The 19,386-nt window shown below is 38.7% G+C and overlaps 1 protein-coding gene and 1 long non-coding RNA gene across 3 annotated transcripts in view; both read right to left on the bottom strand.

Annotated features, from left to right (window-relative positions):
- LOC115607832 overlaps positions 1-2,296 on the bottom strand; it is a 135,047-nt gene extending 132,751 nt beyond the window's left edge. For both annotated transcript variants that reach the window (XR_003991357.1, XR_003991358.1), the window contains exon 1: positions 2,222-2,296. This is a non-coding gene — a long non-coding RNA (uncharacterized LOC115607832). The remainder of the gene's footprint in view (positions 1-2,221) is intronic.
- An 8,723-nt stretch (positions 2,297-11,019) lies between these two features.
- The window catches only part of FAM171B (family with sequence similarity 171 member B), a 41,218-nt gene continuing 32,851 nt past the window's right edge, over positions 11,020-19,386 (bottom strand). Inside the window, exon 8 of the mRNA XM_030485512.2 lies at positions 11,020-19,365. Coding sequence (XP_030341372.1) covers positions 18,033-19,365 — 1,333 coding nt within the window. The 3' untranslated portion in view covers positions 11,020-18,032. The remainder of the gene's footprint in view (positions 19,366-19,386) is intronic.

Raw genomic sequence — 19,386 nt, 5'->3', positions numbered from 1 at the left:
TGGGTTATAGTACTATTAGCTATATGCTACCTTAGCAGAGCTCCATCAGCTTTTAACTAACCTGACGCTCTTCCTGTATTTGTACTTTGTTGAACACAAGCAGGCTCACAGCTTCCTGTGTGATGGTGCTAACATATGTCTGACTTTGTTGTTGGCAGCTGGAGTGAAGGGGAAGACAATGCCCTCTGACCTGTGAAAAGCAGTATAAAGCTTATCAGATCCTCTCCAGATATCACTGAAGGAAATGGGCTGGAAGAGTTGGCCCCACATAGGAAATATATATAAAAACCTGTCAGTACTAATCTTTTTGTAATGTCATTAAAAACATACTTTTGCAAATCAGAGTCCTTGCTAGACAATGTCATTTGTACATACTGAACTGCAGTAAAAGTGGAGAGGAAGAATTATATACCACACCATAAACTTAAGTTCATATCACTTGGAAGTGACTCAGTAAGTATCAAGACTACTTCACTTTCTGGTGCCAAAATAAATTTTTCTTCGGGATTTTTCTGTTCCACTTCTGAAGTAGACGTTTAAAGGTCATGTATTGTATAAAACATTATACAGAACTTTTCCCACTAAACAGTTCATTTGGGGGTTTTGTTTACCTGCAAGGCTGTCTAGACAAACGGTGGTAAAGGAAGATCATGGACTGACCCCCACAAAAACCCCATACTTCATGAAAAACATATCTGCAGGTTATGTTAGGATAATGTCCTAAGTGCCCTGCCAGATATTGTAGGCACCATTAGTATATTAAGCTTTTAAGAAGAATTATGCTGTTTTAAATTGGTAAAATTTACATTTACCTTGCACTAGTTACTAGTAGTTACAAAACCAGTTAAACAGCAGCAAAACAATTAAATAAATACATATATTAAAAAAAAAAGTCTTTTTTCATATTAAAAAAGGACTTTTTTCATATGATTTTTAGAAAAAATAATGACAACAAACACACAGTTGAAAAGACTATGAGCAGAGATTCAGGAAACCAAAGTCTTCTTTTTGATGTGCTCTTTGTGGATATGACAACACCAGTTCAAAAGTTTTTTTCATTATCTCCCTTGACATAACTAGAATGTTATCTAGTCACTTCAACTGGAGATGGAGCCAAGGGAAAAAATAAAAAAACTAAAAAAATCTATCATCCTCACATTAGGTAGCTGAAAGAAAAAACCCCATATCTGCAATTGTTGGGTGAGGCATCATCAACTGTAGCGCTTTAAAATCTTTTCATTGAAACAATTTTAATCTGCTGGGGGTTTTGTTGCCCTATACCAGCATTAATACCTGGTAGTAGATAACACAGTTTTGTGTTTCATACTCAGAACTTTAGTCCTCTTAAACAACAGTATACGAACAGTGGTTAAATAATTTAGGAGTCAGGAAATCCTGCTGAAGATCACACTGATGGTGTCAATATAAGAATGTTAGCAAGAATAAATATTATCCCCGTATTATTTAAAAGTATCTTATTTTCAAATAACATCCAGACAAGATTATTGACAAGACTGAACACGCAGTGTTCAACTGCAGATCTGCCCCAGTTTATCAATGCTGTGCTCCATTCCAGGTATCTGTCAGAACATAAGCTTCATACTTGTGGTAGAGGTAGTGGGATTTTCTGATTTGGGGTCTTTGCTGTTTTTTCTTATATTCATAGCTTCTGAAATCACAGCTAGCAGATGTTTGCCAGAGATTGGTACCAGTGCAGCTTTACTCAGAAAGAACTATTCAGTTCTGGAAGCTTACAGAAGCCAGTGTTCTAGAATACCAGGTTAGAGAGGACCTCAAGGATCATCTCATCCAAGTTTTGTTCTGTTGAACAAATTCAAATCCCAAACTTACGATCATTGCTTAACGATAATTAGTAAACCAGAAAGTAGCTGATCAGGGCTCCACTGTGTCACTATCAACATATACTGAGAGCCCTGAACTCCCCATCCTTAAGAGGGAGGATCAGTCTAAACAGACAAGGCATGGAAAAGGATAAAGTAAACATTCCTAGCATTCAAAAGAACCCTTCTGTCTAACCCTGGACTATATGTTCTATCTATCTGTTCTCACCTCTGGACTGATATGGATCAGGGTCCTGCGGCTAGATCAGCTGCTTCTTCACCAAGGCTCTTCCTTCACCACGTGGCATGGCGGGGCATCATGTCAACCAGGCACAGTGCCAGGCCCCTGATTCCCACTGCCTTCCCTCCCATAACCTCACCTCAGCTCCCTGGCACGCCTGAAGGCTCCTCCGCTGACTCTTGCCGACTTTCCGGGAGCTCTGCCCCATCTCTGCCGCTCCCCAGCACGGCTTAGCCACCTCTGAAATAAAATGGCACTTCAGAGAAACCCAGCACAAGCCGCTAAGACTTGTCTTTAAAAAAACATACATTGGAGTCGGACCTCCACTACCACATTATATGTTTATGCCTCAATAAAAACTACACAAATGGCTTTTATGTTATGAAAAGACTCATAACTATCAATTCTTTGAAAAACTGATACAAATACTTAACATGAAATGAAGATGATGGCACTTGTGCATGTTACGGAGAGTGCAACAGTTCCCCAAGCACAGCATCCCCCCTCTCTGGTAAACGTCTTCACAACTGTTTTGCTTTCATAAAACACGTGGCTTTATGAGGCCAACGCTGGGACACACTGCGGGCAGCCCTCAGGAGCCCGGGCTGGGCCCGGCGACCGCGGCAGAGTGCGCCTGAGGGAGCGAGGGCACGGGGAGCACGGCCTGCGGGGCGGCAGGGCCTCTGATAATGGCGGCCGCGCCGTTGCCATAGGGACCGGCCACTCGCGCGCTGCCCGCAGTCATGCGGCCGGAAGGCGGCAGCGCCGAGCTGAGGCGGCGGCGGCGGCAGGACCGGGCGCTGAGCAGCGCCGTGCGGGAGCTGGGGACCCTCCCACGGTGGGAGGGGAGGCGGGACGGGCCGTCGCTGACGGTGCAGGACGACGCCGCGGGGCGACTTGGCGGCGGGGCCTCTCCCCAGCGGGCTGAGCTGGCGCGGCCAGGCCGCCCTTACACAGCCCAGCAGTGCCGCTTCGCGGTGTCGGTGGCAGGCAGGGCTGCGGGCACCTCTGCGGGCGGCCGCGCTTCCATACCTGCCCGGTCCCGCTTTAGTATGAGGCGCAGCGGTGATTTCTGCAAAGGAAAACGGAGGCAGACGGCTAGGCAACATACACAAGCCCAGTTTCTTCTCCATAGCGTACTAGAGCTGTTGGCTGGGTGTAGCAGCCGGGTGGAAGCAAATGTAGTTATATATCAGAGCAGGTGTGTTTATGTCAGAGCAAAGATAAACGTGTTGTCAACAACAGTCACATAAGATCCATTTCAGACTCCAAAACAAACCTGTGCAGCTTCCACAAACGCCCTGATGCACTGCAAATGAAGTCACAAACGGCTGTTCTGGACATGACATGGAGTGTCATACAGAAGTCCATGAAACAGTTCCCTGCTGCCACAGAAGTTATCCCAGTCTCACATCACTGTTAGGGATGTATTACTTGTATTACTTCCCTTGGGATGCCATAGGCTGAATCAAACCCCATCAAATTAACAGAAAATTACTAATTTTGCTAGGCTAGGGGGGTTTTGGCAGTCTAGAGCACAGAACCAACCCTATGCCCTCAATTTAAATTTCTTTTTTAAAAATAGATTTAAATTAAACTGAATTTACTACAGTAAGACCACTCAGGTTCTCATCTCATCATACAATTACCACTTTCTCTGTAAGACTGTGTAAGGGTCTTACAAGGCTGCTCCACTTAAATTGTAAAGTTAAACTAACAACTAGGTAACTTTACACTGATGTTTTTACATAGCAGATATTTTGATTATAAATTGTAGGATACTGCTGAAAAAGTATCAGTTTCCAAGAGATCATGAATGTTAACTATTAGCCTGTCTTTCATGGCTTGCATGTAGAGTTTATGAACTTCAAATGCATGAAGCAATGTCCTCTGGAGTTTTGGTAAAATTTTACAAATCGCCACCTTCTTATTCCTCTCCCTCTTCCACTTACAAGAAAATTAGTGTTCTCAGGCATCTACCAATTTGTTTTGATTTTTTTCTGATACAGAACACTTTCTGTTTCATCACCGATTACAACTGCAGTTTAAAGAAAAATTAAAATGCAGAAAAAGTAACAATTTCAGATTTCTACAGTAAAAGCTCTTTATAAAAACACCTTGTACTGAAGTTCATATAGTGCTCTCCAGATATCCTTAGTGGGTAACAAATTTGCTGCTTCATTTAGTAAGAAATTAGCTATGGACCTACAATTCATCTTTTATCACTTTTGGGTAGCAAGTCCTTCAGCATAAACTAATTCAGCTGCGATGACTTTTTTAGCTTACGGTGTCATTTTTCCTTTTGCATCATGGAAGTTGTAATCTATCACGAATGCTGCCAATGTCATGGAGATTCCCCCTCTAACTTATGGGTATGTGAAGAAAGTTAGCTGTGCAAAATGTAATCCTTCAACAATTCTGACATTTGTGGCTTTCTATCACCAAAACCACAAAGCTCTCAAACCCAGAGGCTGTAACCTGTGTAGCCAGGTTAGCTTTCTGACACTCTGGATTTTAGGCTATTATGAGCCAGATTAACTGATTTGTTAGATTTCCTTTCCTAGAACTTTAGGAACTCCAGTAACACAAATAGCGTAAACATCCCACAAAATAATCTAAAGATCTTTTCCCAAATAGTAGCAAAGCAGCTAAGTACAAACCACCCTTAAAGAAAGCCCACCATTCAAGAAGTTAGTTTTAAAAAATATTTACGAACAAACCCAAACATCTTGTACATAGTCAGAACCTACCTTGTATTTTTCTATCTGAACTGGATTTTGGAACTTTTTACTTTCTGAAGTTTTATATAGGCAAAATAACTTCAGTAGAAACCATCATCTTAACTCAACTAGTTTCTGGCTATGGAATATAGTGACGGGTATCAGAACTGTACCCAAGCTGAATTTCAGAGAAGAGATTAATTTGCCAAAACTGGCTGTTAGCAGAGACATTTCCTACTTTCTATCATTTTCTCCTTGTGAAGATAAGGAAACCTCAAGGAAGACCCTTCAGTGTCTTACTGAAGTGACAGCATTTGGTGATGAGATTAGCCTCCTGAATCGTGAATGAGAAGCAAAATACATTCAATTCACAAGCATCATGAATTCTACTAAGGAAATAATGTTTATTATTCCACGTTTCAAAAGATGGTGCAAGGCTTAGTTCTTTGGCATTTGAAAAAGCACTTTTAGTCTGGGTTGTTTTGGGGTTTTTTTGAACAGACATCACTAGACCTCTGTATGATTTTTTTGCTATGTTACTTTTCTTATATGCTTCTGGAGAAACTACATAAATTGGTATTCATTTCCTGTAGCTACAGCTGTGATAATATGCACATAACATGTATGAAAACTTGGGCTCACCACCAAGATGAACTGGAGAATGACTTTGTAGTGAAATGTCCACTTTGCAGAGAAAAATTTGCACATCTAAGGCTCATTCTGGAAGAATTTAGAAACTCTATGAACAACTTGTAACTGCAACAGAGAAAACAAGACTGTATAGGCACCTTGGAACCCCTAGTAATAACTGCAGAGTATTTCCAATTGTAGGAAGGTGCTACCAGTATTTTTAAACCAAGATTTTGGCAGTGCTATGTCTTGCAGCTTGTTGCTTATTTCTCTGCCTTTATTGTAAGCAACTGATTTCACCTGCAGAATAGATAGTATGTGCTTTATGTGCTTTGTAAACAAACAAGCATCCATGGTAAAAAAGCAAAGGCTTTTATTTTTAAACTTGGATTTTAGTGCAGTACATCTCCAAACAATTCTGTAGTATCTATTTCGGACCGTCCTTTCCCAAATACTACATCTAGCTACTTCTTTATGATAAAGTGTTAACTGCTTGTTAACCTGCCTCCTTATGGTTGTTTTTCCTTTTGGGTGCACTGAGTGTGTTGAGTATCACTCATGTCATGGATGCTTCACTGCCTTTGCCATTCTCCACAGTTTTATTTTTAGAAAGGTATTAAACAGGATTTCTTTTTTGTATCCCACCCTGACCTATATAATATTAATTGATCTCAATACCCCTTATACAAATCATTCAGACCTTGCACTGAATTAGACTTGCTTAGCTATAGGTAGCTACAAAAAGATACTGAAATTAGCAAAAATAACACTCTAAGTTAAGAAAGCTTGATCATACGCTCCCTGTATATGTTGCACTGTGGTACACTTATAGGGACAGCAGATGCAAATACATCCTGGCTTACTTAACTTACCTTTCTCATTTCTTTGTGTAGATATGCCCTTGCAGCTGACAGTGTGATGCATGGTAACCAACATAAAATAAGATTTGGGAGATTCTTTGAGAGATTCTTTGAATTCTGCTTTTCCACAGCATATGCGTAACGCATGAGTACCAAAACCTTCCCCAATTAAATCTAACTGTACCTTACTAATTACTCAGTTGTATTATCCAGGATAGCAATCACCATCTGTAAGATGTGTATCCTAAGACTATCACAGGCTGGGGGAAATCTATCAGCACGTTTTTTTCTAAGTAAGCACCACATGAAATCTGCTAAGAGTCAGGCCTAGACCTAGAGCACAGAAACCACAAAACAAAGGAGCTGCGAAAAATAAGTATGTGCAGTTGTACAGATAGCTGTATCAGTATACCTTTTTTTGTACTACTATGTTGAATCAAAGCAGGACAAAAAAATAACTCAGTGAATTCAGATTACTATAGTAACTATAAATGGATATACTCATGTCTTAGAAGTTAATTTTGCTGCCACACTATCTTTCCAGAAATACCATTTCAAGTTTAAGAGAGTGGTCTTACAAACAATGAGAATGTTCCCAAGTCCTAGCTGAAGACTTCAAGTAGACATAGTCTTTGTTCCAGGCTTTGCAGAAGTCTAAATAAGAGATTTCACTTAAGATGGTTAACTGCATTTGCATTCTGTGCTTCTTTATCAGTGTCCGTTAGCACCTTCCCAGTATGAGGCAATTTACATCCTCCAAGCAGTTTATAACTTCAAACACACTTAGCAGTGAAGCTTTGATCTGTCTCAGTACACTTTTTGCAAAAAAGAGCCCAGTTTGCCTGAAAGCTGGGGAGCCTTTTGCAAGCCTGCAGCAAGTTTCATGATTTAGAAATACATATTATTCACCCAACCTGCAAAGTTCATCTTTGCTAGTTTTTACCAGCACCCCGAACCATGTGCACAGAAGATAGCCTTTTTCAGATTTACTTAACTCAAGCTAGCTTACCTGACCAGCAGTATTTCTTCACCAATGACATGACAGTAGTAATATAAATTCAAACTCCTTAGTCACTTGTAGGATCTTGATTACAATCTCAGTAGTAACTGCCCTTTTAAGTCCAGAATTAACACAAAACAGAATCAAAAGAGGAATTAAGCTGAAAGGCTGGCAGGGTTGCCACTCATTCCTTAGAGTAGCAAATATATGTGTACTTTTATCATTTGTTAAAATTAAGAAACTTGGTATTTGCAGCACCTTTAAAAATGGGATTCACATGTTTTGTTTATAGCAGCTGGTAAAAATTTAAGTAACTTTCTTTAGCTTGCCAGTGCCTAAAACTTAGAATCTCTTAATTCAATACATAAGCAGCATAGCCCCTTTGCAATCAGTGAAGCTTCTCTGGGTTTGCACTTGTAACATCAGAAGCTTCTTTGAATTTCAGACTCTTACATGCAAGAACAATTGATTAGTCCGTATTTAGCTAAGAAATATTATGCAACGGCTCACCTTCCTATCCTTTAAGTTTCATAGGGAATGTATTTACAGTTGCCTACTGCAGCAATTTTGAATGTGTTGCATGTAATCCTCTGACTTGGAAGGATACACCAGCCAAACATGAAAACTACCCAACAGGTTCTCACGTGAATCTTAGCAAACCTGCAAAGCGAGTGGAACCAGAAATTTGTGTACCTGGAAATGGATTATTTCTCATGCAAATATCATCTGAACATGCATCAAAAAGTTTCAAAGTAGCTTCAGAAAACTTTCTAACAAAGATGTGCCAAAGTCCCAAACGGATTTAAGATTTTTTAGGAAGCTCCATTTAGGAGAATCTGATCAGAACAGCAGTAGAAAGCTTGTGATTTTTTCCAAGCATAGCAAGGATTACTCCCTAAGCTCTTTTGAAAATAACATTTTCTGGGAAGTCCAGTACTGTTTTTTAAGATTATGTTCATAATGCTTTGAGAAGCCAGCATCAGTTTGACTGAAAGAATAGCAAGTGGCTGTAATAATTCCACAATTCTAAGACATCCCAGGAAGTTGAATTTTGAGATTGATTTGTGCACAGCAATCCATTCCTCAAAAAAGACAATAAAGATGTGGGAAATGCCAGCCATCAACAGAGGTTCCTAACAAGACTACCACCTAAACATAATAATCTGAACTTTAAAACAAGAAAAACAGATTTATTATTGGAAGGAATTCCACTGCAAAACAATTCATGATTGTCCTGATTTAGATAACACAGCTATATTCTTACTTTTATATGCCACACAGAGGATTTATTAGACACTAAGAAACAAATTAGAAGTGAATAGTCAGATGTCATGAACTGCAAGTACTATAAAAATTAACTCGGTGCTGCTCAATGCTGTGAGAAATGTTCATATTAAATCTTCTCAAATGCTCAGAGGAACTGGTTTGGCTAGTATAGATGTATTTCAGAAAACAGCCATATACTTGTAAAATTGTCACTCTTCTTTGCAAGTCTTTAACCTTCGCTCAAAAAAACTACTCAAATATAAAATGCCAAAAGCTTTTATATTCTTGGAAGACCAGTTCTTATTCAGAGGCATAATAAATTAAGCCAAATTCATTTTAACATTATTGCTGAATTAAATGGTATCAAATATGCTATTTTCATAGAATCATAGAATGGTTAGGGTTAGAAACGACCTTAAGATCATCTAGTTCCAGGGACACCTCACACTAGATTCATGTCACCCAAGGCTCTGTGCGACCTGGCCTTGAACACTGCCAGGGATGGTGCATTCACCACTTCTTTGGGCAACCTGTTCCAGTGCCTCACCACCCTCACAGTTAAGAACATTCTCCTTATACCTAACCTGAACTTCCCATATTTAAGTTTGAACCTGTTACCCCTTGTCCTACCACTACAGTCCCTGATGAAGAGTCCCTCTTCAGCATCCTTATAGGCCCCCTTCAGATATTGGAAGGCTGCTATGAGGTCTCCATGCAGCTTCTCTTCTCCAGGCTGAACAGCCCCAACTTCCTCAGCCTGTCTTCATACTGGAGGTTCTCCAGCCCCATTACCATCCTCGTGGCCCTCTCTGGACTTTCAAACATGCAATAGTAAAAGCAAGATGAAGAAAAACCTTTTTCCTAGTATCAGGTGTGTTTTGTAAGATATGCTACGATTTCCTGATAGTTAATGCTCAAAAGAGGAGCTAAGCCTCCAAGCAGTATACAGCAACCACCCACTTAGCCCATTTTCAATCATGTACAGATGGCCAAGACAAAGCATTCTTAAGTCTATCTCCTAAATGCTAATATAATAAATAAAATTAAATATTAGTTTTCGTCAAGTTCTAGATTCCCAACTGTAATGAAGAGTTAAACCTCCATACCTGCAATAAATGTAAATGCAAAGCTCTACTGAATGAGAAACACTTTTATTTCAACTCAGTTGCCAGCTGCTGATAAACCAGAACAGAGATGTGCAGTAACAACCTGCCATTTTTGAAGTTTTATTCTGAGAATCTAAGAAAAATAGGAATGTTTTGTTGAAGCTTAGCCAGATTTGTGACTTTTTCCAATTATCTTCCTTTATGTTTTAATAGAAATAAAAATGTGATAGCATGTGATACAACAAACAAAACTGCATAATCTACTGACACATACTTTAATTCTTATTTGAGTAATCTGTATAGTTTGGATTTTATGTTTTCTATGATGACATAGAATAAGCTGAACTTCAGTCAATTTTGATGTATTTGTACTTACAGATCAGCTTATGACCCAGATATCTCATTTTCACATGCAAGTGAAACATGACAGAAAATAACATTCTATTTCGTTACATTGGAAATAAAATTCCTGAGATTTATTTAACTTCTTATAAAGTTCACTCCATCTATTTTAAAATACCTAATGGATTTGAAATGGTTAAAAAAAAAGTTTACTTATCAGGAAGGTTGAAAATTAAAAAGTTATTCTGTGAAAGTAAGAAGAGAACCAGTAGTTTACTAGCAGAATGCAGCTTCTCAGAGCATTAAAAAAGTGATCATCCAACACGTGCAGGTGCAATGTAGGAAGACCTTCGCAATGTGCTTGCCTGCAGTCTTGCAGGGTTCCTGAACTATGGTGAAAATACTGAAATGTGGCTTTTGCGAAGCTTAGAAAGGCTTGATAAATACTAGTGTTAGATACAGTTAAGAATAGGATGTTACACTCTGAAGTTTAGCATAAGCTTTTCTGTGTCAACAGCATTATGTTGTTCTTCTACCTGGATTTAAGCACTTTGAGCTTATTTGTAGCTGGAATTGATGCCTCTGTCTTATGCACTGTGCAGACATACAGAAATATTTTATTTATTCTTGGAGCCACAAAAAGTCTCTAAATGGGAGAATGGAGAAAAGAGAGATTAGACAAAAACCTGATAAAATATTCTTCTCTGGGTACCCCTTTCCAATTGCAACAAAATCAGTTTACACAAGAATAATCTTAGCTGCACTAACCAAGAAACAGGAATCAGATTTAATGTGGATCTAGAAGCCTTTCTTCAGTATAAATGGAACAGAAACTGTGACTGAATTAGAATTGGTAAACTTAAGAATAACAACATTCTTTTGTCATTGGAATGATGGTGATGACACAAATACACATTTTTAGTAATATTTAGAAAAGAAGTGTTAGGTGAGAGAGATGTATTCCTAAACAACACATGACTTCAAAGACATTCTTATAAAAGATAAAGCACTGATAACTTTTTAAAACTTTTATTATATTGCATAAGCTATAACATTTTACAAATCTTAGTTACATTTTCAGCAACAGACACTGATACTGTAGTAAATACAGAGATGAAAAGACACCTCTGACAAAATATAAAAAGGTAGAAATGCTTAAAACCAGGACGCTAAATATCAAGAATGTTTTACAGCAATATCCTTATCAGAGTGGTTTTGAAAATGACTGCCAAGGTAACGAAGTGTTTGTTATATATAGTTTGAATATAAGGCTCCAATGTGCAAGGTGGTGAGCACATTCAGTGCCATCACTTCACCCACCTTTCAGCATCTCAGAGACAGGCTTTTTATGAACTCCGTGCTGTAGTGAACACTAAAAAGTGCCTTTCTACGCAATAAGATGTTGTAAAAATGTTACTGTTGTAGCATGAACTGAAGTGGAACAAGTGCTTCAAATGAACTGAATCAGTTAACTGGGGAATAAAATACCAGTACATTTTGGGGACGGGGAACATAGGAATGTTCAATATGTCTTAGACTGACTGAAAAAACCAAATATCATAGTTTTCAAGCTCACAGTGCCAATACTAAAAATAATAACAGTGTTTTCCCTTGCCGGTCCTAAGAAATAAATCTGAAGCCATTTTTTTTTCTTGTAATCAGAACACCCTGAACACTGCTTTTAAAAGAAAAGGGGGCTCAGATTAAAGTAATTTAAAGCAGCTTTCATATAAATTCTTCAATACACATGTAGCTGACTACTGTTAAAGTGCGCCAGAAGTTAGTACAAACTACTATAAAAGAATGCTAATTTTTAACTCTGTAGGCATAGTACTATGTTTTGCATAATTCCACTGAATTAAAAACAATATAAATTGTTATATAAACAATGAAGGCTAGGCTCCAAATTGAGATAAAAATTGGTTCTAGAAAATAAGAATTAAGTACCTATCTCCATCCACTTTCTGCTTCTAATGGCAAGGAAGGTTAGCAGCTGAAAAAAAAGATTTTTATCATTATAATAGTTTTTATATATAAACATATATTTTTGAAGTTAAAATTCCAGTTTCATACCTGTAAATCCAGTGACTTCAAGATGCTTACTCTTGACTTACGAAGTTGAATCAGATCCCATGTCATTTTTAAGAGATACTACTGTTGATATTGCTAAAGATATAATTTTTTAAAATTTCTTTTCAAACATAAAATACAAAAAAACCCAGGGTTTACAACAATTACCATCTTCACCAACATGCAGGAGTCAGTATTCCAACATAAAAAACACTAGATCTGCCTTTTAAAATATTATAAAAGCTACATAATTGTAAGTATGAACTGAGGTGGGTTTTTTTGGCTAACAGAAAGAAACCCCATAATGTGCTTTTCAGATCCTCAGGTGTCCCACTGATAAAATAAGTCTGATGAAAGAGAAAGGCACTTCAGCAGGCTCATTTGTCTTCAGACTTTCCTAATATGCAGTGTTAGACAATGAATGTAGCGTACTACCTTTTAATTTACACAGTGTTAGACCAGTAATATTGTTGACCTGTTTCACTTTTTAACTAACAAGAAGAGTTTAGACTGGTGCCCGTTCATCTCATCCTCTTTGATACAGATTATTTCATAAAAAACAAAGCAGACAACTAAACATTCCTACATCCTGGATTATTTTTTGTGCATCATGTCTAGCTCTACACTGGCAAATAATGTCCCTAATCATTGAATCAGCTTTGCTTTCAGGTTTGTAAGTAACAGAATTCTTTTATTTTCTGACAGTACTATAAAGATTTTCCTTTTAAAAGGAATTTTAAAGTGCATTCCACCACCCCTTTTTTTATAATTTCTATAATATGCGGCAATCTGAAAATGACTGTTGATTAGCTTATTCTAGGTAACATATCCAGATTTATGTCCATACAGCTGCATACTGTTTAGCCTGATCACTTCCCTTAGTTTATAACACATCAAAGTACTGACCTAAGCAAAGACCTGGAACTGGTATACCCGTCTGCAAGAAGAATCTCAACATCATGTATTGCAACCATGGCAGGGAAACTCTCCTGAAGTTTAACTGCCTTTCACCCTAAACATATGACAAAATTTGGTCTTGAGTGGTATGTATCTATCTAATATCTTTCACTTAAGATTTTACGTACACATATGTGGACTTTTTGCAAAAGCTGACAGCTCAGTAAGCGCCTTGTGAAGAACTGAGATGTACTTCTTGCAAACATTTGTGTTCTGCAAAAAGAATCAATTCCACTGAAGCACAAATACACATCAGTTTCAAAACAAGATTCAGAAAGAAACTATCTATCTCCCATTTTCTCCACTCACACCCCTCTCCTTAGAAGGGGCTTACTTAAAAGTGCTTCAGGCATGACCCATTTCTTATTTTCAAGGTAATCAACCTCCAGATTCAAAGAAGTCAAAACCTCCGAATGTTTCCCTTGCCTTGTCAAGCGCAGTGTGCCACAAACCCTCGCTGCTTTTTGCATAGGCCTGATTTTCACACTAGCATTTTAGCACTCTCTTGGTGCTGCTAATTCAACAGGCAAAAAAATCTTAAAAAATAAATTCAGTGACTCCTATAAATTCATATGTTGAAATAACACACAGGAATACAGAAAAGCTTTAGTTTGACCAGAAAGACAAATTTCATGATAACATTTTGTCGTTTCCACATATGGCACGCATCATGTACCATTACCTCAGGAATTACAATTTTTAGAACTCGGTGTAGTCAAACTATTTTTAATGATCTACAACCAAAACAAATTCTAGTCACTGACAGAGATTTCCAGTGCATAAATTCCAACATAAAGCTGGAATATGACGATTGATAATATATTCTGTAAATACTGAATATAAATATGAACTATAATTCTATTGATTTTAGAGTTACATAGAGTTTTTCAAATCGAAGGTTTAATGCTCACCATAGGGCCAAGGAAGAATTCCCTGTCATTTTGTGCTTCGAGCCATCAGCTGTTTTCATGTAGCATACAACTGCAGCAATGCTTTCTCTCTATAGAATAGCGTTCTCATATTCTGACACAGAAAGCAAGTTAATATATTTATTTTTAATATCAAACTCAGCTTTAGAAAAGCCTTTTCAAGTGTAACCAGCAACATAAAGACATCATGTGATAAATGCTAGCAAGTTACACACAGAAAAGATGGCATATGGGTTCTAATCTACAAAGCAAGCAAAGACAGCTGTTGCTTGGCTGGCATGGGTAGAAGCAACAGCCAAACATATATATATGATAAGACACAATTCAATCTAATCAGAGACATCAAGAGCAACAAGAAAAGCTTCTATAGGTACACTGGTGATAAAAGGAAGAAAGGGAAAATTTCCTCTCTGGAAGCAAATGGGATACCTGGCTACCTGGGACATGGAGAAAGCTGAAGTACTCAGTGACTCCTCTGTCTCGGTCTTCACAGTCAAGTGCTCCAGCCACATTGCCCAAGTCACACAAGGCAAAGGTGGGAACTGGGAGATGAAGAACCACCTTCTGTAGGGGAAGATCAGGTTCAAGATCATCTAAGAAACCTGAAGGTGTACAAGTACAAGAGACCTGATGAGATACGTCTGCAGGTCCTGAGGGAACTGGTGGATGTAGCTGCCGAGCCATTTTCTATCATATTTGAGAAGTCGTGGCAGTCTGATGAACTTCCCACTGACTGGAAAGGGGAAACATAACCCCCATTTTTAAAAAGAGAAAAAAGGAAAACAGGGCAACAGTCTCACCTTGGTGCACAGCAAGATCACAGAGCAAATGCTTCTGGAAACTATGCAAAGGCACATGGAAAATAAGGAGGTAAATGGTGAGAGCCAACATGGTTTCAGTTAGGACAAATCATACCTGACAAATTTGGTGGTGTTCTACAACGGACTGACAGCATTGGTGGATAAGGGAAGAGCAACTGACATCATATACCTGGACTTGTACAAGGCATCTGACATTGTCCCGCATGACATCCTGGTCTCCAAACTGGAGAGGCATGGATTTAACAGATGGACCACTCAGTGGGTAAGGAACTGGCTGGATGGTTGCACTCAAAGGGTTGCAGTTAACAGCTCACTGTCCAAGTGGAGATCAGTGACAAGGGTTTTCCTCACGAGTCGGTGTTGGGACTAGCGCTGTTCAACATCTTTGTTGGCAACATGGACAGTGGGATCAAGCACACCTCCAGCAAGTTTGCTGATGACACCAAGCTGTGTGGTGCGGTTGACACTTCTTGCAAGATCTGTTCCACTTTGACTTGCTTTGTTGGCTAAATGCTGAAATGCCTCACTGATGCACAGCCCTTTTAAGGGCCATTTTACACTACCATATGTGGAGAGTAAAACAACTGTGACTAATCCAGACAGCCAAAAGCTCCTTTCGAATGATGGTACAGAGCCAAACTCACTTTGCTCTCAATCAGCTAGCAGAGCAGACAAGAATCTGCACTACATCGGTACATCTTTTGGCACCATTACTCTGAAGTTTTCAAGTTATAACTGATATTTTCAACATTTCTAATCCTTTTTCTTTGGTGACCAGATACCTACTCTCATGCAGAACAAGAACACTGGAGTGCAAAACTTCATTCCCTTGAACTCAAATGAGTAACGCCATTTGCAGTAATCTGCATTTTTTAATCATACAAGTAAGTTTGAAAAATTATGTGGTTTTGGCATATACACTTTAAAAAATGCATTGAAAGAAATCTGCAATATATTGTTACTGCAGGTGAACAACATTTCAAACAGAGACATATCAAGTTAACGGTAACATCTCAAAACCATTAGTTAGTCAGGGATTTGCTATTATGTTCAACAGAATATATAATTCTTTCTTGTTGAAAAGGGAGCCATCAGAACTGATGGAACTCTTAAGAGCAGGGCAATATTAAGCCTCAAAAATCAAAGCAGCTTTCAGAAGAAATGTGCATCTACAGAAAAGATATACACTGATTCCTACTGAAGCAAAGGAGGAAAATATCAGTATTTGGGGCTAGATAGTCACGCACAAAATCCAGTGGAACTGCATATAGAAAAAAAAAAGTAATGTGAAAATGTATTTGGTATAGGAAAAATCAATCAGTTACCTAAAAAAAGTACCAAAGGCATGCTACTACAAGCCATCTTCACCTCTGAAACAGACAAATTGTGTAATTAAAGCAGATTCGTTTAGCCAATTTAATCATGGACTTACTTGCACACCTACCTCGAATTTATTGTACGCTTTCATATTTGTGAACTCAAAAGGATCATCATATTTTGCTCATGTAGCAACTCCACAGCATAAGTTGGATTGATGTATTGCTAGTACCATTCTGGTTACCTTACATACTTCTTCTACAACAGGACCAGACAACTGACAATCCCAACACAACAGATATATTTCACAGTAATGTTTCCTGAGTAAATATTCCCAGAAGCCCAGCTGCATAGAGTATTTCCCAATGCTTGAGTGTGCTACAGGGCAGACAACCAAGTGCACCTCACCCCACAATTCAAATACAGGCATTACATATTTGGATCTTGGTATAGAACCTTAACCAAGCTCTAAGGGAAACAGTTAGAAAGCTTTTTTTAGGATGATTTATAATCAAACTGCCAAAGCCAAAATGCTGGAACTTATTTTATCAGGGAAACAGCTTCAAAGCCACTGAAAGACATTCTATATACTATATGAAGCACATTAAAGAATGCATCTACTTTTCTGTTAGCCAAAGTTGAAGCGATCACTTTGACAAAATGATTATTAAAAATAAAGAATATTCTGATGGCCTTTTCCTTTCTCTATACATATCTTAGTTACATTTCATGCATTCATGACTTTTGGTAAATTTAACTCTGAGTCATAAGTAGTATTTATATTGCATTATAGATCAAATGTTGTCATCTGCTCTCTCATGCTCATAAAACCCCCCAACTTTTAAAGCCTGTTTAACCCCTCTGCAATGCACAACCTAGACAAAAGCAGCTCAGGCTGGCAAAATGTAGGCACATAAACCTTTGATGATCTTCCATTTTTTTTAAACATAAACCAAAAAACAACAGTGCCGGATTTTCCTGCTAAAGGAACCTGTCTCAAAGACATAATTTGTCTAAAATTGCATTACCTTTTCATTATGGGACTAACTCCGACTTATAAATATGCAGGATTAAAGACTATGTCCTGGAGCACAACTGGCCCAACAGCATGCAGAAAAGATTTTAACTGACTATGAAGCCAAAACAAGACACTGGGATCAATAGTAAAAGCAGTTTCAAATGCTGCCAGAACCAGTCCTTTTCTGCTGGATGTGGATGCTTCATAGCAGATGTAAACAAAGTAAATTAAAACAAAGCAGGTGGGCAACATCTTAAAACAGCAGGGACCATGGACTGCAGTGGCCACAGAACTTGTACACTTCCCTGTTCTGCCACTGCCATATGGAATGGAAAATTTTTGCATAAGGATGGGCACACAAGGCAGGCAGTAATGCTATAGAGCTCCGCTGATAAATCCAACAGCTCATCTGCTGGTGGCCTTGGACTAACCGACAAAACATTTTACATTATACAAAGAAGTAGTAACAGATTGCTAGAAAAGTTCACATATAAAATACTTTACAGGGATGGTCACATTGACTAGGAACAAGGCTGAGGAATTGCTTTAACTAGTCTACCAATGCATTAACAACAAGTACGAAAAAATTAAAACGTGCCTACATTTCTCACTGTGCATTCCCAGAGGTGCGTCCAAGAATGACAGGCTGATTAAAATGTGGGCTTTCCCCTGTACCGCCAGCAAAATTAGGAACTGGAAAAATTTTAATAGTAGCATTTCCCTGTTTTCAATTCACATTGAATATCAATTGCCCAGTTGAAGTTTAATAACTCAATCGGTATTAAAAAAAAGAGTAACTTTTCTTGATACCAGAAAACAACATTTCCCTTGTAAACCCAACACTGCAGAAATACAGAAGCAGCCAAGAGGTCAATAACCAGCAGGGAGAGCAACAACACAAAGCACATTGTGTTTTAATTTATAGGAAGAAGTGGCCTCTCCTCTCTTTTCTTCCATATATTGGTTTTGCTATCTCTTCTCATGATAGATGGTCTCTCCCTTTTTTTAGCAGAAGGGATACCAGATTCATGACTTCCTGATACAGTTTTTCTTTTCAGACCTTCTTCATCATGCTGTGCTATGACTGGCCCATTCCCTCCATCCATCAGGTATCTCACAGCCTGGTCCTCTGGAGTGCAAACAGTGGTCCCACTTTCACTGCTGCTCAGATCCAGGTCTTCCAAGTAAAGGATCTTAGAATGGGGCATATTTTTAATGAAAGTTTTCTCTCTCTCCAGTTTCCTACCAGGATGATGCTCATTCATGTCCACACCAGAGTCCAGACTGGTATCATTACTCTCTGTTTTTCTGCCCTTTTTCAGATCTATGAAAGAATGCCTCACTTGAGCAATTGGCTTTCCATCCAGGGACACAAACCATGCTCGAGGGTGTGGACATGGTTTTCCTTTAGAGAGTTCCAATAATGTTTGTTCTGAAATGCCTTGAAGTTCAGATGAAAATGGAGTCATTACAACTGCTTCATTCAGTGTCCCAGGAACAGAGACAGATTCCAGTAAGCTATTAGTGTACCGCCCCCAGTTTGACGTCTGAGATGGTAAGCCCTCTTCACTATCTAACACACTGTTTTCATCTCTGCAGACAGAAGGCTGTGGAAGAGAGTGCACTGGCATTTTCGGTAAAGTTTGCATGTAACTGTCACGATTCATGGGTTCCATCATGGGGCTATAAACTAACTGCCCTTTTCTTGGCAAAGTTGCTGATTTAGCAGGATGCAATTGTTCTGGTGAGTGGAAAAGGTCAGAGGTTTGAAGAATAGCAATAGGTTGATTGTAAATATGCATCAGGTGTTCTGGGATATGGGAGAGCCCATACGTCTCCTCTTTCAGTGAAAGGTATCTATTTTGGTCTTGAATGTCCCTGGGAGCCTGGGAAATAGTACTGCTACTATGCTTCAGCTGCTGTAAATGCCTAACTCCAGCATTAGGCTCCAATGAATGGGCTGAATTTCTTGACTGACGAGTCTGACAGGATGACTGGTAAGAAGCATCCTCTGTGTAGATTTTAAAATTGTCTCGTGATTTTCCATCTTCTGTGTCTATGGACATCCTTCTTTGAGGGCTGTATGAAATCTTCGGTGTGTATAACTGTGACTTATCCTCCAACTTCAAAGACCCTTTGACAGCACTGATGTGATTTATGTGCGTAGTTGATGTAGTCTGGTCTTTTTTGATGACCTCCAGCTTAGTTGTATTTTTTTCCTTCTTTTGTGTCCGACCACATTTATCCCTAAGCAAAAGAGATGCAAGG

Source organism: Strigops habroptila, chromosome 5 (genome assembly GCF_004027225.2).
Source record: "Strigops habroptila isolate Jane chromosome 5, bStrHab1.2.pri, whole genome shotgun sequence".
Taxonomy (NCBI): Eukaryota; Metazoa; Chordata; class Aves; order Psittaciformes; family Psittacidae; genus Strigops; species Strigops habroptila.
The sequence above is the reverse complement of the archived record's forward strand: the minus strand, read 5'-3'. Positions and strand labels throughout refer to the sequence as shown.